The 24,152-nt window shown below is 42.6% G+C and overlaps 1 protein-coding gene across 7 annotated transcripts in view; it reads left to right on the top strand.

The window, feature by feature from the left end:
- Positions 1 to 24,152, top strand: part of LOC118379901 (LIM and calponin homology domains-containing protein 1-like) — a 146,090-nt gene that overhangs the window by 56,101 nt on the left and 65,837 nt on the right. For all 7 annotated transcript variants that reach the window (XM_035766925.2, XM_035766920.2, XM_035766906.2 and 4 more), the window contains exons 2-3: positions 2,595 to 2,665; positions 7,977 to 8,046. In XM_035766925.2, the coding sequence (XP_035622818.1) occupies positions 2,595 to 2,665; positions 7,977 to 8,046 (141 nt within the window). The remainder of the gene's footprint in view (positions 1 to 2,594; positions 2,666 to 7,976; positions 8,047 to 24,152) is intronic.

Here is a 24,152-nt window from a genome sequence, read left to right as displayed (position 1 = left end):
CAGACACTGACAATGCCAACAATTTTAACTAAGAAATATATCAGGCGTTGCTGTATCATCATCATCCTCACTGCACTGAAATATTCTCCTGTATAAAACAAATATAAGCTGATACTTTACTGTTGAATCTGAACTGGAAGAAACCGGTTCTCTCAAAATGACACTGTATAAATCTACATTGCAATATATTGTTAAACCCTGAAAACTATACAGCAATTATAAATGAAATGCTGATAATGTGGACTATGTGCTTTTTGACAGTTTAGTGTTAGAATGTTTGGAGCTCACACAGTGACACAGACCTCCAATAGAATGTTGTCTCATCACTTTTGTGTAGTCAATGGACAGACAATGCCTGGTTCACTATTATTAGCCACTGCTGTGAATAGTATTGGTGAAAGGCCCCAATGTCAGCACACATACACAAGGCAGTTGGCCTTGTTTCCTTTCCACCAAACACATCAACATATTGGACTACTCACTGTCAAACAGCAGTCCATTTCTTTTTGTACGCCGTCCAAACAAGCCAAAGAACTGACAGAAATGCACACCCCGGCCAGCCAGTCGTTGTATATCCCGTATCCCCACACTTTTTCCACAGCTGTGCAAATAAATGTACCAGTCAGGGAATTTAATCCCGTACATTATTAGCTTCCGAAAATAACCATCCGAAGAGCTCCACTTTTTAAATGGCTATGTTTACTATGCGCCTCAAAACAAAAACATTAAAATTGGTCTTGCACTTCTAACCTGTGTGAAATGGATAGCTAGTTAGCGGTGCGCGCTAGTAGCGTTTCAATCGGTAACGTCACTTTCTCTGAGACCTAGACGTAGCGGTTCTGCAAAGGCTGTGGCTTTTGTGGAGCGATCGGTAAGATCGGTAACGATGCTTCATGGGAGGCAGTTGTTGTGTTCAGAGGGTCCCTGGTTCATGTCCAGGTTGCTTCAAGGAGTGAGACGGAAGCGAGACTGTTACACACTTACAACAGGGAGATTAGAGGTGATTTTTGAATGGAGGTTGTTTATTAAGTGCTGCTAATATTTAAGACGGTTGTAATTTAGTTTGGGACTGTGTGTGTGTTTGCGCATGTTGTAAACAATGTTTTTGGCAGGATTTGTATCTGTGTGCGGATGTGTAAGGAGGATGTCCTTGTAGCTGAGCTGGTTAGGCTGTTTCCTTGTTTCCCAATAGCGATGAAATTTAGGCCTATGAATGTGTTAACAATATATATTTCCTACAACGGCCGAAGATGTAACATCCATTTCCCAAAACACCGTGCAGAGAGAGCGGTCGCTAAGTGCGTTGTTGGAGCATGTTTCGATACTGATAGGATGGAAAGAATGCAGTCATCCCGGGTTTTCATTTGAAGCATATGTTTATACGTCGCTTGTTTGTATCAATTGCTAAGACATTGGAAACGTTGTATTTGTAGTCAACTTTGTTCCGAAGTTATTGGCAGTCACAGAGAGATGGATAAACCGTGTGATTTTATGTTTAGCGGAGATCTTCTGTGCACAAAGTGGGAGGGCAAAGAGGATTTCACGACGCACTTAGCTGTTCTATGAGTGGTCTGAGGCAGGCTTTAGATTACGAGCATTTTCAAGTGCAACCATAGTAACTATGGTTTTGGAAAACCGCTCTGAGATTTAACGATACTCCTACGAAGGTACTAACAATGAACTTAGACTTCAGATGCTTTTGGGAAACCGGGGCCGGGTCAACAGGTCAAGGTACTCTAACTTGCCTAGATTTCGATTGTGAGTTGTGTGAATGGACTGATGTCAGCATTCTCCCAAGTGTTACTCAGCTTGAAATTGAGAGAAGCTTTTTTTAGATGCTCTTCTATGATTTTCAACCTGCTACTAGTCTGAAGTATTGACACATTGTCACCTTTGGATGTACAAATGTACATTTGAACAAAACAGTCTAGCATTTGCATCCACATGTCCTATTTCGAGCCTTAGACCACAGTGGCACATTTAGACTTAGCCCAGTCATGCAAGCGCTACTGGACTACTACGAGAGATAAATCCCCTGTGTCACGTCCAATTACAGGCCTGGAACAGCCCCAGAGAGCCATTTGGTGGGGATGATGGCAGCTTAAGTCAAGCTTGTTAACATACAGCTTGTTAGTTATCCCTGTCAATGAGCGAGGGTGGCTTTCTAGTTTCTTGTTCTGTTGCTCTGTAGTATTTCCTCTGGAGATTTACGGAGGAAAAGTTTTGAAGCACCAGGAACAAAGGATATTGTGTTTGAAGCCTGTTTCGCCACAGAGGGATTTTTGGTTTATGGACGTTGATGTACAGTAGACATGCGAGTGTCAGTTCACTATACCTTCTCTTTCATCCTCTTCGGCCAGCCGTGCTTTTTCATATTGCTATTTAAGTAGCTAAATGTTAAATAATGTTGCATTTTATAGTTGTACATCTTCAACTGAGGAATAACTCATGTCTTTGAATTTAGAAAATACTGTTGTACACTGAGAAGGAGGACAAGGCAAAGCTACTGCAGGACTACTGACTGACTAATGTGCCTGTGAGGTTGAATAGGACCAAGGGAACTGACACCTTTGGTTTTCCTTTTTGATCGACAGGCGGTCACAGGCAGATGCTTCAATGACAAGGACTTCAGGGGAGGCCTGGAGAATGGGATCCTGCTGTGCGAGTAAGTGTTTTACAATTTAAAAAAAAAATCACCTTCAAGTTACGATCATGACATAAGCTGTACCCTCCACTGTCTTCCTTTGCTGCTCGGCACAATACGAGTTGCATTTAGATGGCTGTTCTGAAACACGACACAACGCGGAGTGCCTGGATACAGTCCTTAGCCGCGATATTTTGGCCATATACTGAAAACCTCGGAGGTGCCTTATTGCTGCTATAAACTGGTTACCAATGTAATTAGAGCAGTAAGAATAAATGTTTCGTCATACCCGTGGTCTACGGTCTATATACCACGTCTGCCAGCCAATCAGCAGTCAGGGCTCGAACCACCCAGTTTATAATGTACAGTAAGTAGCCTGACACACCAGACCATGTGGTACAATAGTGAGTTAAGTACACTACAGGCTTACTGGCCGTATGTGACCGACCGCCTTGATTCGGTCTTATGTAGCAACATTGTGTTTTTTACATTGGATAAAATCATAGACACAGAGCTACAAAATGGTATGACATATACTGCAATTGAGGAACAATGGGAAAGTAATTCTGCTTTGAAAGTTGATGAACCTGACTTTTGAGAAATGGCCTTTGAATGCTTTGGTAACTACTGGAGAGCTCTTCTTTGTCTACACCCATTCAGCATCATTCACACCCTCTTAAGCTTTAGCCCCCACCCAAACTCTGACCCTTTTTCTCACCCAAGCAGAGCTGGTTAGGCTGTTTTCATGTTATCCAGAGTGTTGGTTAACTGTGCTGCTGGCAACAATTTAATTACATTTATTTGCCAACTTTTACTGACACCGGCCATATTCAACGGGTGTTGAGCTTTCCTAAATTCATCAGTTATTCTGAGCTCTGGTACACTCAGACGAGAGTGCTCTGAAATCGGAGTAGATGGCCAGACTGAATTTACAAACGCAACGCGGTAGGTAGGTAGCTAGCTAGCGAGCTCGCTCACTAGCAACCTAAACAATTAACCATAATCCCAACTCATGATGTTACTACCCTGCATGAGTCTGCAGGTAGCTAACCAATCAGGTTCAATGGTAGCTAGCTGACATTAACTAGCCAAGCAAATGACTCAAAGATACGAATAATAAGATCATACACGTAACGTTAGCTTGCGAGTTAGCAAGCAAATGTTAGCAAGCTAATGTTAGCTAGCTAACGGTACACTTTAACTTGAAATGAACTACTTTCTGTCAAAATTAGAAACGTGTCATATCTGAAAATGAAGGTTGCTAGAATATTTTACCCGTATACATCATAGATGGATGCGTCTCCTGCCCTTAGTTTGAAGATGTAATTCGGAAACAGGTGTTTTCTCCATCTCCTTAGCTATCATACTTGAATATCATACTGATTTATGTAGTTTTACTACTCGATCCAAAAAAAGACGATTAGACAGGATTACCTACACATACTGACCAGCTCAAATAGACAGAATGTGTACTATATGGCAAACCAATTCAAACTCATCTCTCGGCATGTCCAGCCCACTCATTATCTCAGCCAATCATGGCTAGCTGGAATGTTGCTGTTTTTTTCTGTGGCTAAACCTACTGGGCTCGTAATTTAACAATTTTATTCATATTTACGGATGGCATACAAGTTTTTTATTAAGGCACATGAAAGTTCACATGTTCGAGAAGGCATTTCTGTCCCCCAAAAAACGCATTTTGATTTTAAAAAAAAGTTAACTTTCAAACGGCTCTCCTGTGAAGTAGTGACCCGCAACATACGCCAAGTTTCCTGAAATTGGTCACTATGGCTACAGAGTTTGGCTTTGTTAGTCAGGCTAACTGTACATTACATGCACATTCTATAATATTGACTAGATATGTTTGCCATTTGATATATTCACAGTTCTGAGGGGTTTACCCAATCATTTATTCTCTATTTAAACATACTGTGGTCCAGGGTTCTTTAATCCCAATTAGATATACTCTGATAAATAATTTAATATAGATACAGTAAATTAACAATTCAATAACTACAGTAAAGTACTAATTGAGTCGTCAACCTTTTTTTCTGTAGCGTGTAAATTGCATGCATCCTCCCAACCATGTCACCTCAATTCTTCACATTGTGGGAACAACTGTGTTATGGCTAGAGTCTCCCTCCTTCCCTTCAGACATGTTCCTCATCCTGTGTTACGGCTATAGTCCCCCTCCTTCCCTTCAGACATGTTCCTCATCCTGTGTTATGGCTAGAGTCTCCCTCCTTCCCTTCAGACATGTTCCTCATCCTGTGTTATGGCTAGAGTCTCCCTCCTTCCCTTCAGACATGTTCCTCATCCTGTGTTATGGCTAGAGTCTCCCTCCTTCCCTTCAGACATGTTCCTCATCCTGTGTTATGGCTAGAGTCTCCCTCCTTCCCTTCAGACATGTTCCTCATCCTGTGTTATGGCTAGAGTCTCCCTCCTTCCCTTCAGACATGTTCCTCATCCTGTGTTACGGCTATAGTCCCCCTCCTTCCCTTCAGACATGTTCCTCATCCTGTGTTATGGCTAGAGTCTCCCTCCTTCCCTTCAGACATGTTCCTCATCCTGTGTTATGGCTAGAGTCTCCCTCCTTCCCTTCAGACATGTTCCTCATCCTGTGTTATGGCTAGAGTCTCCCTCCTTCCCTTCAGACATGTTCCTCATCCTGTGTTATGGCTAGAGTCTCCCTCCTTCCCTTCAGACATGTTCCTCATCCTGTGTTACGGCTATAGTCCCCCTCCTTCCCTTCAGACATGTTCCTCATCCTGTGTTATGGCTAGAGTCTCCCTCCTTCCCTTCAGACATGTTCCTCATCCTGTGTTACGGCTATAGTCCCCCTCCTTCCCTTCAGACATGTTCCTCATCCTGTGTTATGGCTAGAGTCTCCCTCCTTCCCTTCAGACATGTTCCTCATCCTGTGTTATGGCTAGAGTCTCCCTCCTTCCCTTCAGACATGTTCCTCATCCTGTGTTATGGCTAGAGTCTCCCTCCTTCCCTTCAGACATGTTCCTCATCCTGTGTTATGGCTAGAGTCTCCCTCCTTCCCTTCAGACATGTTCCTCATCCTGTGTTATGGCTAGAGTCTCCCTCCTTCCCTTCAGACATGTTCCTCATCCTGTGTTACGGCTATAGTCCCCCTCCTTCCCTTCAGACATGTTCCTCATCCTGTGCATAGAACATACTTTACTTTACGGAATGACCCTGTCCTTTTCAGCAGTGGACTCAATCTAGGAGATTTAATGATTTTGGTCATCCCACTAAATTCCAGTGTGTGGATTCTGTTCGTGTAGTAAAGTGCACAGACACCCTAGGGGTTCGGTACAGTCCCCTGGAGACCATGAAGGGACTTTGAAGGACTTCAGTGGGGTCAACTGAAACAGATGGGTAATACAACTGTGGGTTGTTGAGTGTTCACCGTGAATTGTGGGCCTCTACTGTATGTTCTCTGTCTACACTGGAGTATGAAGGGACAGGAGTATGAATAACACCGCCATTGAAAGACCAGCATTATCTTACCATATTATCAACATCACATATCACCTTCTCCGCTTACTCTTTACTACCACGGTCATGTGTGAAACACCTCTGTCAACAACCAGCATCTCCCTTACACCTAACCCTTCCCATATCACACCATTCACAGCCATCCATCTCAATCCAACTCAACCTCTCCACTCTCTTCCACTCAGCGTTTGAGATAGAATCACATTGCCTTCCAGGCATGTCATAACCACAGCGATTGTTATCAGAAGATAGTTATGTCACGTTGGCTCTGGCTTTGATGAGGAACAAAGGGGGAACTATTGTAGCGCATTCCTCAACAACAGGACATAGTAACAGGTCTGGAATCAGATAGGGGGAACTCTGGTTGTACATTCCTCAGGTGAAACAGCAATAACAGGCCTAGGATTAGATAAGATCTCCTCAGGCTCTTTCTAAAAACCTTGCACCTTGGGAGGAAGTTGGAGAATGTCTGCTGTGGACCATGTGTGCTCACAACAAAGGAAGGGCTGGACCACGAGGAAGTTATCTGTTTTGTCTTTGACACCCTTACCTGCTTTTTTTTCTCATGTTTAGTTTTTGAGGAGGTTACCTTGAGTGGGGAGGGGGATGTACTTTAGTTAAGTCTTTTAAGTTTCAGAACATCAAAATGGGGGGGTTTGTCTCGTGACTTCCCATGTTTTTGACAGATTTAGTTTTTGACAGAAGTGCTTGTGTACAATAACATATTTTAGCTACAGTTATCTGCGTGTTAGTAATTTGTTGTGAACCATGACCTGACAACATTATCCCAACCACTCATGCCCACTTCCTCAGGAATAACATGACTGGATACAATAAAGCCAGATACATCCTAACACACTGAGATAGTGTATGATCGTTCGTCACGTGTTTGTGTGACTGGGTGTGTATTTAAGTCTCTTAAGACCTGTCTGTCACTCTGATTGCAGTCCAAGGCCTGTCTGTCACTCTGACAGCAGTCCAAGGCCTGTCTGTCACTCTGACAGCAGTCCAAGGCCTGTCTGTCACTCTGACAGCAGTCCAAGGCCTGTCTGTCACTCTGACAGCAGTCCAAGGCCTGTCTGTCACTCTGACAGCAGTCCAAGGCCTGTCTGTGACTCTGACAGCAGTCCAAGGCTGCGGCTGTGTGCTCCACTGTGCTCCAACTTATCATGGGCCCCTTGAGGGCTGTGAGGACAGAGGTTTTTCCTTTTCTTCTGGCTCTGCCCTGTAATTATCACTATCCACTCCAATTGCTCTGAGACCTGTTCTAATATACAGAGGAGTGGGGAGCAGCATGTGTCCTTAAGTCCTTCCATCTGATTTAGAGCCAGTGTCAACGCCAACCTCTCAAGACGGCCACATAGGACACACTCAGGGGGAGGGTCCATTTTCTGATTCCTTCATTCATTTCTTTCTTTCTGTCGTCGTAGTCTGTCTGTTTATTTGTTCTGTCTCTCTCAATCTATCCATCTCTCCCCTTCTCTATCTTCCTGTTATATGAAATGCATACGATTCCTAACTCTTCAGAGCAGCAGATGCTGGATAAGAGACATTGAAGTTCACCAACTCTGGACTTTCTGGTTATGATGATCATTCACATAGTTATCTAAGGAAGTTTAGGTCTATAGCCCTCCCTCTATGTAAATTATACTGTAAGTGTCTGATGGTATCTGCTGGGACTGTTTCCAACAATGCCTTTACAGATGTTATCCATTCATAGCTGAAGATATTGATGTTTTGTACAGATATCTGATTGGATTTGAATCAGGTGTTTGTGGTTTCATATTATTTTACATTCTCTCTCTCATCGCTCTCTTTCTCTCAGGTTGCTGAGCTCCATCAAACCTGGCTTGGTGAAGAAGATCAACAGATTACCCACTCCCATCGCTGGCCTGGTAAGTTCTCTCCTTCTGCCATCACTCCATTCCTCTCCCCTTCTATCTTCCTCTCCTTCCATTCTTCTCCTCCCTCGGATTCCTCTCATTCTGCCAGCTATTCCCCCCTTTCTCCCTCCATTTAGTTTCCCTATCCTATTTAGTTTCCCTATCCTCCCATTCCTGCATCCCTTCCTGCCTCCATCTCCCCCTTCCTTTCACTCTACCATCTATTCCCCCATTCCTCCCACCATTTAATTCCCCTATCCTCCTATTCCTCTCCTCCCTCCCTCCACCTCTCCCTTCCTCTCACTCTACCTCTATTCCTTTCTGAATAATGTACAGTCTATTCTGCACTTTAAATTATTCACAGATAGACAGTACAGAGTCACTCCAACTCCCAAGCTATAAGGCTCAACCTATGTCTGTCAAACAGCTGCGAACAATGGAATGGTGTAAACCTCACAGTAGTAATCCATTGTGTGTGTCTGTGGAAACGTGTGTGTACATGTGTGTGTGTGTGTGTGTGTTGCAGCAGGTCTTTCAAGATCTTGTGGAAATGCATCCAGCTCCTCATTACACTGTTTTATGTATATAGAGTGATAGCAAAGGAGAGGAAGGAACCCCCCCACTTCCTCTGCATTGTTTTGGCTTGGCTTGGCTTGAGTCTGCTGGTTTGCCTGGCCCAGATGTACTGGGACAGCCCCGGGATCAGTTATTAGTGTAAAACGCTGCGAGACTGGCAGCACTGTTTGACGAGACCCATGGTTATGCTACCTCTGCTCCACACTTTGGTCTTCAAATCGATCTTGACTAGATTTGCTGCTATTATATGACTCTATTGTGAGATAGGAACAGGGTTAGGTAGGTGGCTTTCTAAATGTAATGTGTTACAGTTACTAGTTGCCTGTCCAAAATTATATTTTTTAACAGAACTTTTGGATTAAACATACTGATTAGAGGCATTAGAAGACAAAATGTATGTTATGTACAGTTGAAGTCGGAAGTTTACATACACCTTAGCCAAATACATTTTACACTCAGTTTTTCACAATTCCTGACATTTAATCCTAGTAACAATTCCCTGTCTTAGGTCAGTTAGGGTCACCACTTTATTTTAAAGTTAAATGTCAGAATAATATCAGAGAATTATTTCTTTTAGCTTTTATTTCTTTCATCACATTCCCAGTGGGTCAGAGGTTTACATACACTCAATTAGTATTTGGTACCATTGCCTTTAAATTGTTTAACTTGGGTCAAACATATCAGGTAGCCTTCCACAAGCTTCCCACAATAAGTTGGGTGAATTTTGGCTGATTCCTCCTGACAGAACTGGTGTAACTGAGCCAGGTTTGTAGGCCTCCTTGCTCTCACACGCTTTTTCAGTTCTGCCCACAAATTTCTATAGGATTGAGGTCAGGGCTTTGTGATGGCCACTCCAATACCTTGACTTTGTTGTCCTTAAGACATTTTGCCACAACTTTGGAAGTATGCTTGGAGTCATTGTCCATTTGGAAGACCCATTTGCGACCAAGCTTTAACTTCCTGACTGATGTCTTGAGATGTTGCTTCAATATATGCACATCATTTTGCTCCATCATGATGCCATCTATTTGTGAAATGCACCAGTCCCTCCTGCAGCAAAGCACCCCCACAACATGATTCTGCCACCCCCGTGCTTCACGGTTGGGATGGTGTTCTTCGGCTTGCAAGCCTCCCCCTTTTTCCTCCAAACATAACAATGGTCAAATAATTATATTTTTGTTTCATCAGACCAGATGTACGATCTTTGTCTCCATGTGCAAACTGCAGTCTGGCTTTTTTTATGGCGGTTGTGGAGCAGTGGCTTCTTCCTTGCTGAGCGGTCTTTCAGATTATGTCGATATAGGACTCGTTTTACTGTGGATATAGATACTTTTGTACCTGTTTCCTCCAGCATCTTCACAAGGTCCTTTGCTTTTGTTCTGGGATTGATTTGCACTTTTCGCACCAAAGTATGTTTATCTCGGAGTCAGAACATGTCTCCTTCCTGAGCGGTATGACTGCTGCATGGTCCCATGGTGTTTATACTTGTGTACTATTGTTTGTACAGATGAACGTGGTACCTTCAGGCTCTTGGAAATTTCTCCCAAGGATGAACCAGACTTGTGGAGGGCTACAATTTTTTTCTGAGGTCTTGGCTGATTTCTTTTGATTTTTCCCATGATGTCAATTAGAGGCACTGAGTTTGAAGGTAGGCCTTGAAATACATCCACAGGTACACCTCCAATTGACTCAAATGATGTCAATTAGCCTATCAGAAGCTTCTAAAGCTGTGACATAATTTTCTGGAATTTTCCAAGCTGTTTAAAGGCACAGTCAACTTAGTGTATGTAAACTTCTGACCCACTGGAATTGTGATACAGTGAATCATAAGTTAAATAATCTGTCTGTAAACAATTGTCGGAAAAATGACTTGTGTCATGCACAAAGTAGATGTCCTAACCGATTTGCCAAAACTATAGTTTGTTCACAAGATTTTTGTGGAGTGGTTGAAAAAAATATGTTTAATGACTCCAACCTAAGTGTATGTAACCAATTGAACGACTTCTATTGCAGATTAAATCAATGTTAAAGTTTACATAACTGGCCATATATGGATGTTAAATTTTACTTTATGGGTTGGTTATGTAGGCTTCTTCTAACCCATCGCTTTCTACTACATATCATTTCTGATTAAATGTTATCTTTACATTAATATATATAATTAATAAGTCCAAAAATGGATGTAGCAACTACAGATTGCCCCTTTAAGTTTATCAAAAGCTTTAATTTATTCAATTCAACCATTATTGGGTTCAAATACACATGTAGATTTCTGAACCGCCATCCACAACAACCACAATCCGTCGCAAATAGCTCATTTAGAGAGCAGCAGTGTGATTCACATCATTGCGCTATATACAGTGGGGAGAAGAAGTATTTGATACACTGCCGATTTTTGCAGGTTTTCCTACTTACAAAGCATGTAGAGGTCTGTAATTTTTATCATAGGTACACATTTATCATAGGTACACTTCAACTGTGTGAGACGGAATCTAAAACAAAAATCCAGAAAATCACATTGTATGATTTTTAAGTAATTAATTTGCATTTTATTGCATGACATAAGTATTTGATACATCAGAAAAGCAGAACTTAGTATCAAATACTTGTTATCCCCACTGTAGATATCAATAATAAGTGATATCCGTTTTGCCGTAGACTATACCACTGCTCTCATCCTTACCTCCAAGCTATTATTCGAGTTGTATAATCTTTGGATGCCGACAGCAGTCGCACCATTGGAAGACATAGCTTGGACTGTAGCCTACAAAAGCCTATTCCTGCTCTTTTCCCTCGATCCATCAAACACATTTGGTGTGTCATCATAGCAAGCTCTGATTTAAACATGCACCTTTTTTCAATGTTCATTTGAATGTCATTGAGTTTACAGAAGTTTTTTTTCGCAAAAATCCTTTCTGAATTTAAAAGTAATCCTCTAGTTTTTCAAAAGTATCTGTAATCTGATTACAATGTTTTTGCTGGTAACGTAACAGATTACAGTTAATGTTTTTTTGTAATCACTTACATGTAATCAGTTTCTCTCCAACTCTGGATAGGAATAATGAGTAGCATTCAATGGCTAACTTCCCTTCAGTGTGAAGTTGCCCCAAAGTACAGATCTAGGATACTGGCCATGATTGGGAGTCCCAGAGGGTGGTGCACAATTGGCCCAGCATCACCCAGGTTTGGCCAGTGTAGGCCATCATTGTAAATAAGAAGTTGTTCTTAACTGAATTGTCTAGTTAAATAAAGGTTAAATAAAAATATTAAATATATATATATATATATATATAATCACAATTGCCCTGTGTCTTCTTTGACTCTGCTCATGGTTTGGAGACCAAATGGTAATGAAAAGTACAGAAGGGATGAAGAACGGAGGAGAGGAGATGGACAATGGCTGGATAAGAAAGAAAGCGAGAGACAAACATATGCAGAAAAGAAAGGATGAAAGAGAGGAGAACTCAACAGCTGGCTGATGGAGGGAGGGAGAGAGGGGGGGAGCTAGAACCCAAAATGCAAAAGTGGTAGGAAGTTTGGTTTGGCCCGGCTTCTCTCTCCCTACTCTCTTATCTAATGGCGTCTCTAATCGCCGCCAACGAGCCTCCTCTGGCTGTTAAGGAACACCAGCAATTACATGCCCTTTCTCTTTTTTACAATCCAGTAACAATGGATTGATTATCTTATTATCTTGTAACAAGTTCAAAGCAAAACAGTTACTTCCTCACTTTGTCAAGATGTTTTTGCTCCACTGTAACACTAGTTAAGTCTTTCAATCTTTCTGGTCTTTCTCACTCACTCACTCACTCACTCACTCACTCACTCACTCACTCACATTTTCTGAAGATATCTAAGTTAAGAGCATCAAAAGTCTCTCTCTTCCTCCGTTTCTGTTCTGGACCTACTTTCTGTTTACATGGCTACTGTTTCTCTCCATTACACATCTAATGATTTCTGTCTACAAGACCTAAGAGAACACTTAATCTGGTGTCGGGTCAGTCTTTCTGCATAGAATTAGAGGGGTTATCAATTATCCATCTACACAAACTGGCCCTCCATCTGCTGGGGACATGAACAAGAAACTAGTGAGTGGGAGGAGGAAAGAGACATTAGTACGTCTTTGATATGTACTGTACTGCATCTGAGTGGGCACAAGCAATTCACGGCATAATGCTTTTGCTTCTTGTCATTGAACAAAGCCAAGCAAATACAGGGTTACCAGGGCCATGTTGAGTAGGGAAGGGTTGAGTAGGGAAGGGTTGAGTAGGGAAGGGTTGAGTAGGGAAGCTTTGTGGAACGTTGCAGATAGAAATTTCAAGAGTAGCGCTGTTCACGTCGGTAGACATGAAGTGCTTTGAAAGGGTGGTCATGGCTCACATCAAATCGAAATGTATTTGTCACATGCGCCGAATACAACGGGTAAAATGCATACTTTCAAGCCCTTAACCAACAATGCAGTTCAAGAAATAAACATCAACACCATAATCACAGAAACCCTAGACCCACTCCAATAAGACTGCTGAACAATTCATCAAATGGTCACCCAGACTATTTGCATTGACACCCCCTTCCCTCCCCCCGTTTGTTTTTACACTACTGCTACTCACTGTTTATTATCTATGCATGGTCACTTTACCCCTACCTACATTACATGTACAAATGACCTCTAACCTGTACCGCCGCACATTGACTCAGTACCAGTACCCCCTGTATATAGCCTCGTTATTTTACTTTAGTTTATTTAGTAAATATTTTCTTAACTCTATTTTCTTAAAACTGCATTGTTGGTTAAGGGCTTGTAAGTAAGCATTTCACGGTAAGGTCAACACGGTGCATGTGACAAATCAAATTAGATTTTAATTGATTTGATTTGTTCTTTATAATATATTTCTATCTGAAAGTTGTGGCCTACTGAACTAGTAAACTATGCATGTAAACTATGCATGTAAACTAGGCATGTAAACTAGGCATGTAAACTAGGCATGTAAACTAGGCATGTAAACTAGGCATGTAAACTAGGCTTGTAAAGTAGGCCTGTAAACAATACCAGTAAACTAGGCTTGTAAACCACATGGTTGACTCGTGTAGGGTAGGACCTGTACCTGTTATGGTGAATCCTTATGGTTCAACTCAAGGTGCAGGCACCTTCCTTTTTGAAAATCATATGAATGTGCTCACACACACGCTTGTGCATTGCAGTAACACCTTACATCTGCATATCCAAAGAAAAATTCCAGACGAGGCTCTTCCCCTTCCTGTTACAGCCTAATGGGAAAATGTCTCTGTGGAATTCCTTGTTGTGTAATCAGGGTGGATGGGGAGCAGAGCAGAGTGTGGAATGTTTTACAGGTTGATTGGTAGCTCTTGTCCAGGGCATTAGGAATGCTCAGTGATAGCAAGCCATACTAAAGCACAGTATTAGCAAGCCATACTAAGGCACAGTATTAGCAAGCCATACTAAGGCACAGTATTAGCAAGCCATACTAAGGCACAGTATTAGCAAGCCATACTAAGGCACAGTATTAGCAAGCCATACTAAGGCACAGTATTAGCAAGCCATACTAAGGCACAGTGTTAGCAAGCTGTACTGAGACTCAGTATTAGCAAGCTGCACTGAGACTCAGTGTTAGCAAGCCACATTCCCTGGACTACGGCTGGTTGGTTCTTTGGTTTGTTGCTTGGTGTACTGCTGAAGAGGGCTAGTGGGTTGGTAGCAGACCTGGGTTCATTTCATAGGTCAAATCTTTTATAGTACCTGAGAGTGTTTGCGGAGCACTACATTTAACTTAAAATTTGCACTTTTGGGAATATTCTGTATTAGTTCCAGTGTACCATTACACAGAACCTGATAACCATAGATGTGTGTATGACACTGTGTATAATTATGAAACACCAGTCATGGCACTGCCTAGAATTCTGACTTTTGATAAGAAGAAACCACTTGTCTGTGAGTTAACTCTCCCCTGCTTATTTGAGTGTTGTCCTTGGCCTTGACTCTGTGAGGTTGGGATCTGAAACAGATCTGTGAGACACCCATCTCCCTCAGCGTAATCTGTGAACCCCGTTCCCCTGGATACTCTATAGGTGTTGTTTCTGGGTGTGAATGCTGGTTCACTTCCCCCCCCTGCATCTGTTGTCGGATCGCGTTTTAAGGGAATTTTTATTAAAACAGAGGAATTAAATTCCTTCAACATCGCGTCAGAAAGGTATTGAGTCCATCCAGATTCAGCACCGTAATGTAAAATGATCTGAGGATGGAACATGTTTAATGTCTCTGTACTTCATGCATCATCAATTAGCTCCTAATAGTTTTTTTTTTACTGTTTTTAGTTCTATTGGGGAAATATTGTCTCAAGACCACAGGAATGGAGTTCTCTGCAGATGTCTCTAAGTCTACATGTGTTATCGTGCCTGGTTCTCTCTGACCGTTGTCCATAGTTTTGGTGTCTGGGGGGATGAGGGCTGGCTGTAACGGCGTTCGTCTGTTGAAGAAAGAGAGTCGGACCGAAATGCAGCGTGTAGGTTACTCATGACTTTAATGAAAGAATCGCGGTACATGAAATAACTGAAACTAACACAAAAACAACAGAACGGAACGTGAAACTAATTACAGCCTATCTGGTGACTACAACACAGAGACAGGAACAAACACCCACGAAATACAAAGCGAACTCAGGCTGCCTAAATACGGTTCCCAATCAGAGACAACGATAAGCACCTGACTCTAATTGAGAATCGCCTCAGGCAGCCAAGCCTATACCACACCCCTAATCAGCCGCGATCCCAAATAATACAAACCCCAATACGAAACACAACATATAAACCCATGTCACACCCTGGCCTACCCAAACATAACAAAAACACAAAATACAATGACCAAGGCGTGACAAGGGCAGTGGCTGGAACACTGTGTGTGTTGATGTAGACATCAGTGTCTGTCATCAACAGCTTTCCATTACAAGAGGTCACTGTCGATGTTTTCAGCTGTGGTCTCCACCCAGTTTCCTCCACCAGTGACCCCCTACCCCACATGTGTACACACAAACGGTTCCAACACACATACATGTTGTATGTTATTGTACAAGACGCTTGCTGGACGTGGGTTTAAGTGGTTTCCCCTACACATACATGCACATACACAGACCCTTGTCACTAATATTTCCTCTGTCCGCATGTTCTTTGTTGTCGGAAGAGAGCACAGAAGAGAGCAGCAGCATTGTGGAGGGAGATGTTTTGGGAGCAGCAGCATTGTGGAGAGATGGTTTTTTCGAGCAGCTGCATTGTGGAGAGATGGTTTTTTCGAGCAGCAGTTATTGTGTGGAGAGATGGTTTGGGAGCAGCAGCATTGTGGACAGAGATGGTTTGGGAGCAGCAGCATTGTGTGGAGAGATGGTTCGGGAGCAGCAGCATTGTGGACAGAGATAGTTTGGGAGCAGCAGCATTGTGTGGAGAGATGGTTTGGGAGCAGCAGCATTGTGGACAGATGGTTTTTTCGAGCAGCTGCATTGTGGAGAGATGTTTTTTCGAGCAGCAGCATTGTGTGGAGAGATGGTTTGGGAGCAGCAGCATTGTGGACAGAGATAGTTTGGGAGCAGCAGCATTGTGGAGAGATGGTTTTTTCGAGCAGCAGCATTGTGTGGAGAGATGGTTTGGGAGCAGCAGCATTGTGGACAGAGATGGTTTGGGAGCAGCAGCATTGTGTGGAGAGATGGTTTGGGAGCAGCAGCATTGTGTGGAGAGATGGTTTGGGAGCAGCAGCATTGTGGACAGAGATGGTTTGGGAGCAGCAGCATTGTGGACAGAGATGGTTTGGGAGCAGCAGCATTGTGGACAGAGATGGTTTGGGAGCAGCAGCAGTGTGGACAGAGATGGTTTGGGAGCAGCAGCATTGTGGAGAGATGGTTTTTTCGAGCAGCTGCATTGTGTGGAGATGGTTTTTTCGAGCAGCTGCATTGTGGAGAGATGGTTTTTTTCGAGCAGCTGCATTGTGGAGAGAGATGGTTTGGGAGCAGCAGCATTGTGGACAGAGAGTTTGGGAGCAGCAGCATTGTGTGGAGAGATGGTTTGGGAGCAGCAGCATTGTGGACAGAGATGGTTTGGGAGCAGCAGCATTGTGGACAGAGATGGTTTGGGAGCAGCAGCATTGTGGACAGAGATGGTTTGGGAGCAGCAGCATTGTGGACAGAGATGGTTTGGGAGCAGCAGCAGTGTGGACAGAGATGGTTTGGGAGCAGCAGCATTGTGGACAGAGATGGTTTGGGAGCAGCAGCAGTGTGGACAGAGATGGTTTGGGAGCAGCAGCATTGTGGACAGAGATGGTTTGGGAGCAGCAGCATTGTGGACAGAGATGGTTTGGGAGCAGCAGCATTGTGGACAGAGATGGTTTGGGAGCAGCAGCATTGTGGACAGAGATGGTTTGGGAGCAGCTGCATTGTGGACAGAGATGGTTTGGGAGCAGCAGCATTGTGGACAGAGATGGTTTGGGAGCAGCAGCATTGTGGACAGAGATGGTTTGGGAGCAGCAGCATTGTGGACAGAGATGGTTTGGGAGCCTCCATTTTCTTATTTTTTTCTCCTCTTCATCCAGTTTCTTTGTTATTGGTTTCTTGTTAACTGACTACTGGATCACACAGAGTATCTGTGCATGTGTATGGGTTCGCTTCACGCTGCTACAACATGGTAGCTACAGGTTCGCTTCACGCTGCTACAACATGGTAGCTACGGGTTCGCTTCGCGCTGCTACAACATGGTAGCTACGGGTTCGCTTCACACTGCTACAACATGGTAGCTACGGGTTCGCTTCGCGCTGCTTCAACATGGTAGTTACGGGTTCGCTTCGCGCTGCTACAACATGGTAGCTACGGGTTCGCTTCGCGCTGCTACAACATGGTAGCTACGGGTTCGCTTCGCGCTGCTACAACATGGTAGCTACGGGTTCGCTTCACACTGCTACAACATGGTAGCTACGGGACAAAAACAGTGGAGAAGTTAGCAATGCAGGCATTATTAAGTATAACCAACCTGTTACTCAAAATAGGACATTGTGAAATCACACTTTCATGTTTTTCAATGTCTTCACAATGTCTCCACCCAGCCTCCACTTTTTATTTAAAAGCATAATTTTTAAACACACCATGTTGTGCCAGACCTCTGTGGCTAACTGGTTTCACTGGATTCTACTGTACTTAACTAGTTTAGTTTGTCTGTATTTAACTGGTCTTGATTGCCCTCGTAAACCCTTTCCAAATCCTTTCCATCCTCCTCCTTTCTTTTTCCCCCTGCCAACAATACATTCATCTATCCCTACTACAGGCTTTTAAGATGGAATCCCTCCAATGTAACTCAGCTATGCTAAATGGGAACTGGGAAGTCTCTGGCCAATGGAAGGCCTACTGTATTCACTTCATGACTGTCAGTGATTGGTGAGCCATTTGAAATCTCAAAGCACATTCTTACTGGGTGCTGCATAGCCAATCAGGCTCCCCCAAGTTGTAAGTGAATAGTTTGGAATTTTCAAGGTTTTGTTTGTAGTGTGCTTGGTGAAGTATTTTTGGAGATTTCAGTATATGTATTTCTCTAAGTGGAAACAACTTTATTTAAATAATTAATTTCTCCATACCCCTTTAACCCTATTCTCAATCATCTGGTAGAGCATGTTTTGACAATTGATTTAGAAGTGAATATGAAAGAGATATTCACTTGAACTTGATTGGTCAACTCCCAAGCCCTCGTGGATGAATTTACATAATTGGTATTATTTTGGGTTGCTGCAGTTCATTGTTGTGGCTCTCTAACTTCGCCCACTGTAAGAATACTCAAAATCAGTCACCAAAGATAAGGGATAAACGGCAGGAGGAATTCCGTTGTTGAGGTATTCATATTGCACCATTCCTGTTAATAGAGACCTTGAAGAGTAGAAATATATATATATATTTTTTAATTTTACCTTTATTTAACCAGGCAAGTCAGTTAAGAACATATTCTTATTTTCAATGACAGCCTGGGAACAGTGGGTTAACTGTTCAGGGGCAGAACAACAGATTTGTACCTTGTCAGCTCGGGGGTTTGAACTTGCAACCTTCCGGTTGCTAGTCCAACGCTCTAACCACTAGGCTACGCTGCCACCCCAAATATGAAAATAAATGGTTAAAATGTAAAAAGGCTCAAAAGCAACAAATCAACCAGGTGGTTAATATGTCAGTAAATGGTATGGTGGACTAAGAATAGGGTACATTTAGTTTGTATTTAAAAAATGCTTATTTTGGTGAAAAATATGATTTGAATAGTTGACAACATACAGTAAATTGGTGAAACCACATTTCATGACGCATTGGGTCAATTCATCACTATTCAGACTTAAGGTTGCTTATAAAGTAATGTCTATAATATATATAGTTTAACTGCACTTTGTCATATATTATCTCAAAATGTAGTCTGAATATGTGTGAAACATGGTGGAAGAAGCTGGATCATTTTGAAATTAAAGGGGAAAAAAGTAATGGTATTGCACTACTATTTATTAACTGGGTGGTTCGAGCCCTGAATGCTGATTGGCTGAAAGTTGTGGTAGACCGTGTACCACGGGTATGACTAAACATTTATTTTTACATTTCTATTTACGTTGGTAACCAGTTTATAATAGCAATAAGGCACCTCAGGGGTTTGTGATATATGGCCAATATACCACGGCTAAGGGCAGTGTCCTTGCACTCTGCGTTGCTTTGAGTTGTGCGTAAGAACAGCCCTTAGCCGTGGTATATTGCCCATATACCACCCGAAAACGCTTCAATGTAAGTCAATATTCATGTTTGGACATAAAAATTGACATCATGTAACTTTTCTCACCTACCTATGAAAGCCATTGAAGCTGACCTAAAGTAAGTTTTGTAATATTGATGAAATTAGTATTCCACAATCATAAATCATGGGCATTAACATGGAGTCGGTTCCCCCTTTGCTGCCATAACAGCCTCCCCTCTTCTGGGAAGGCTTTCCACTAGATGTTGGAACATTGCTGCGGGTACTTGCTTCCATTCAGCCACAAGAGCGTGAGGGACATCGGGCACTGGTGTTGAGCGATTAGGCCTGACTCGCAGTCGGTGCTCCAATTCATCCCAACGGTGTTTGATGGAGTTGAGGTCAGGGCTCTGTGCAGGCCAGTCAAGTTCTTCCACACCGATCTTGACAAACCATTTCCGTATGGACCTCACTTTGTTCACGGGGGCATTGTCATGTTGAAACAGGAAAGGAAATGTATAGTTGGCACTATGCAGTCGGGCAGGTAGCGTTGTCCTGGCATCCGCCAAACCCAGATTCGTCCGTCTGATTGCCAGATGGTGAAACGTGATTCATCTCTCCAGAGAACGCATTTCCACTTCTCCAGAGTCCAGTAGCGGCGAGCTTTAAATAAATAAAATAAATAATATGCCATTTAGCAGACGCTTTTATCCAAAGCGACTTACAGTCATGTGTGCATACATTCTACGTATGGGTGGTCCCGGGAATCGAACCCACTACCCTGGCGTTACAAGCGCCATGCTCTACCAACTGAGCTACAGAAGGACCACTCCAGCTGGCACTTGGCATTGTACATGGTGATCTTAGGCTTGGAAACACATTTTTGAATCTCCTGAAGAACAGTTATTGTGCTGACATTGCTTCCAGAGGCAGTTTTGAACTTGGTTGTGAGTGTTGCAACCGAGCAGCGGTGAGTGTTGCAACTCGGCGGTCACGTTCTGTGAGCTTTTGTGACCTACCACTTTGCGGCTGAGTTGTTGTTGCTCCTAGATAATAGGAGCAACAACAATAACAATAATAATAACAGCATTTACACTTGACCGGGGCATCTCCGGCAGGGCAGAAATTGACTTGTTGGAAAGGTGGCACCCTATGACGGTGCCACGTTGAAAGTCACTGAGCTCTTCAGTAAGGCCATTCTACGGAGATTGCATGGCTGTGTGCTCGATCTTATACACCTGTCAGCAACGGGTTTGGCTGAAATAGCCAAATCCAGTCATTTGAAGTGGTGTCTACATACTTTTGTATATATACAGTGCCTTGCGAAAATATTCGGCCCCCTTGAACTTTGCGACCTTTTCCCACATTTCAGGCTTCAAACATAAAGATATAAAACTGTATTTTGTGAAGAATCAACAACAAGTGGGACACAATCATGAAGTAGAATGACATTTATTGGATATTTCAAACTTTTTTAACAAATCAAAAACTGAAAAATTGGGCGTGCAAAATTATTCAACCCCTTTACTTTCAGTGCAGCAAACTCTCTCCAGAAGTTCAGTGAGGATCTAGTGTATATAGATATGGAACATTATTTGTCTTTTTTGATTAACTTTTATTTAATTAACCAGGGAAAAACACATTGAGACCTAGGTCTCATTTGCAAATGTGAACAATACAGAAAAGAAAAGTATACACAATTTAAAACACAAAATTAAATAAATAGCAAATATTATATACACAATAAACAAAACAAGCACATTTATAAATACAAAAATCCCTAGCCTTTCTCCTAAACTGACCCAGAGACAACAACATATCCAAATGAAATGTTACTTGGAGATTATTCCACATGATAGGGGCATGTTAGGAAAAAACAGATTTACCCAACTCTGTGGATACACGTGGAGTCTCCAGCATTAACCAACCCTGTGATCTAGTGGTGTAATCTGAGTTTCTACATTTCAACAATGATAAGTAAATTGGTAGTTTATTGAGGAAGGCTTTATAAACAAAAATAGTATAATGACGTGACGTGTGTTTTTAGAGGTCCAACCAACTTTATGATAAAGGATGTCGTGGTGAGTGTCAAAACTGTTCTAAGTGATAAAATAAAGTCTGCTATGATAAACATATAGATGGGAAGAGCAAAACCTTGTAGACCTTGAAATGCATGTCAATAGTTTTTATCAGTGTGTATGCAAGTGCTGATTTGGGAGAAGTTGATGTCACTTAATACTACTGTTCCAATTGCTCAATATTGTGAAAAATAGTTTTTGTTGATTTGTCTTTTACATATCCTGCCGGCAGAGCAATATCCATTCACACCGTGTGTGTGTGTGTGTGTGTGTGTGTGTGTGTGTGTGTGTGTGTGTGTGTGTGTGTGTGTGTGTGTGTGTGTGTGTGTGTGTGTGTGTGTGTGTGTGTGTGTGTGTGTGTGTGTGTGTGTTTATGGGTGGGGTCTCCTCTCCAGGGCACAGTGAGAAATGCTCTGAAATGTGAGAAAATCCAGCTCTGTGTAGAGAGGGAGAATGGGAGAGAAGAGAAATAGGCTGGGAACTGGAGAAGAGAAGGGGACAGGAGCCTTACCAGGGTCAGGTTGCACCGACAGAACAGAACAAAGGACTGCAGGACACCTGGCACGCTCTGCATGGGAGACAGTGAGAGAGAGATGGGGGGGAACAAAGAGAGAGAGCAGGCAAACAGGCCCAACCCTCACTCTTACACTAGCCCAAGCCAATGGCATGTACCAGATGCTCAGCAGGCTCTGCTCACACTTACTGGTCTGAGGCCAAACCACACGACTAACAACATTGAACACTTTATTGAACACACAGCCTTCACTATCTCATCCTGGAATATCCCAGGCCTGAGGTCATCTGCCTTTGACCTAAAGAGCAGGAACCTGGACTTCTGAAATACAGACATTGTCATCCTACAATAACATGGTATAGAGGAGATGGACCCACTGGTTGCCCTCTAGGTTACAGAGAGCTGGTAGTCCCATCCACCAAACTACCAGGTTTGAAACAGGGAAGGGACTCTGAGGGTATGCTAATTTTGTATAGAGCAGACGTAATTCACTCTATTAAATAAATTAATAAAAACAGGAACATCTTTCATTTGGCTAGAAATTCAAAAGGAAATGATCTCAACAGAGAAAGATGTCCTATGTGCTACCTATACCCTCCCACTAGAATCACCATACTTTAATGAAGACAGCTTCTCCATCCTGGAGGGGGGAATCAATCATTTCCAGGCGCAGGGATATGTACTAGTCTGTGGCGACCTAAATGCCCGAACTGGACAAGAACCTGACTCCCTCAGCACACAGGGGGACAAATACTTGGAGGCGAAGGCATTCCCTCCCCCATATGCCCCCCTCGGCACAACTACGTCAACATAACCAACAAAAAACTCCTACAGCTCTGTCACACACGCTGGGTATGTACATAATCAATGGTAGGCTTTGAGGGGACGGTAGGTATACCTATAACTCATCTCTTGGCAGTAGTACTGTAGACTACTTTACCACTGGCCTCAACCCAGAGTCTCTCAGAGCGTTCACAGTCAACCCGCTCACACCCCTATCAGATCACAGCAAAATCAGTCATTCTAATATGAACCAACTCTCCAATCTTTTTGGCCCTATAACAAAGAACAAACATCAAAAACGCATACAAATCTTAGAATCAACTATTAAAGACTACAAGAACCCACTGGAATCTCCAATTACATTGAATTAACTAACGGACAAAATACAAACCCTCCGACCCAAAAGGCCTATGGTGTTGATGGTGTCCTTAATGAAATTATCAAATATACAGACAACAAATTCCAATTGGCTTTACTAGAACTCTTTAACATCATCCTTAGCTCTGGCATCTTCCCCAATATCTGGAACCAAGGACTGATCACCCAATCCACAAAGTGGAGACACATTTGACCCCAATAACTACCATGGGGTTATGCGTTAACAGAAACCTTGGGAAAATCCTTTGTATTATCATTAAAAGCAGACTCGTATATTTCCTCAGTGAAAACAATGTACTGAGCAAATGTCAAATTGGCTTTCTACCAAATTATTGTATGACAGACGACATATTCACCCTGCACACCCCAAAGCCGTAAACACAGGCACCCTCATAGATATCATCCTAACCAACTTGCCCTCTAAATACACCTCTGCTGTTTTCAACCAAGATCTCAGCGATCACTGCCTCATTGCCTGCATCCGTATGTAGCAGGCAAAACCCCAAGGACTAACCATTCAGAATTATTTATTTTTGAGGTCTGTTCATTGGGTTCTCATGGGGAAACTATATTTTTAGGCACTTGTTCGCAGTTCCTACCACTTCCACTGGATGTCACCAGTCTTTAGAATTTGGTTGAGGTTATTCCTTTGTGCATCCTGGAAAAGGGTAACGCTGTTGAGAGTTGGCCAAGACTTGAAAAGTAGCATTAGTTTTCTCTCGTCCTCTATTGAAAACAGATCGATTACTAACGTTTAAAAATACCTAAAGTTGTATTTTGAAATGTTTTGGCAAAGTTTACAGGAAACTTTTGAGATATTTTGTTGCGACTTTGCGCAAATTGGAAGCTGTTTTTTTTTTGGATCAAACGCACCAAATAAATGGACAGTTGAGATATAAATGGACGGAATTAATCGAACAAAAGGACCATTTGTGATGTTTATGGGACATATTGGAGTGCCAACAAAAGAAGCTCATCAAAGGTAAGGCATGTTTTATATTTTATTTCTGCGTTTTGTGTAGCACCTGCAGGGTTGAAATATTATTTCTCTC

The sequence above is a fragment of the Oncorhynchus keta genome, chromosome 4, assembly GCF_023373465.1.
Source record: "Oncorhynchus keta strain PuntledgeMale-10-30-2019 chromosome 4, Oket_V2, whole genome shotgun sequence".
Lineage (NCBI taxonomy): Eukaryota > Metazoa > Chordata > Actinopteri > Salmoniformes > Salmonidae > Oncorhynchus > Oncorhynchus keta.
Note: the sequence above shows the minus strand (reverse complement) of the source record. Positions and strands in the feature narration are given on the sequence as shown.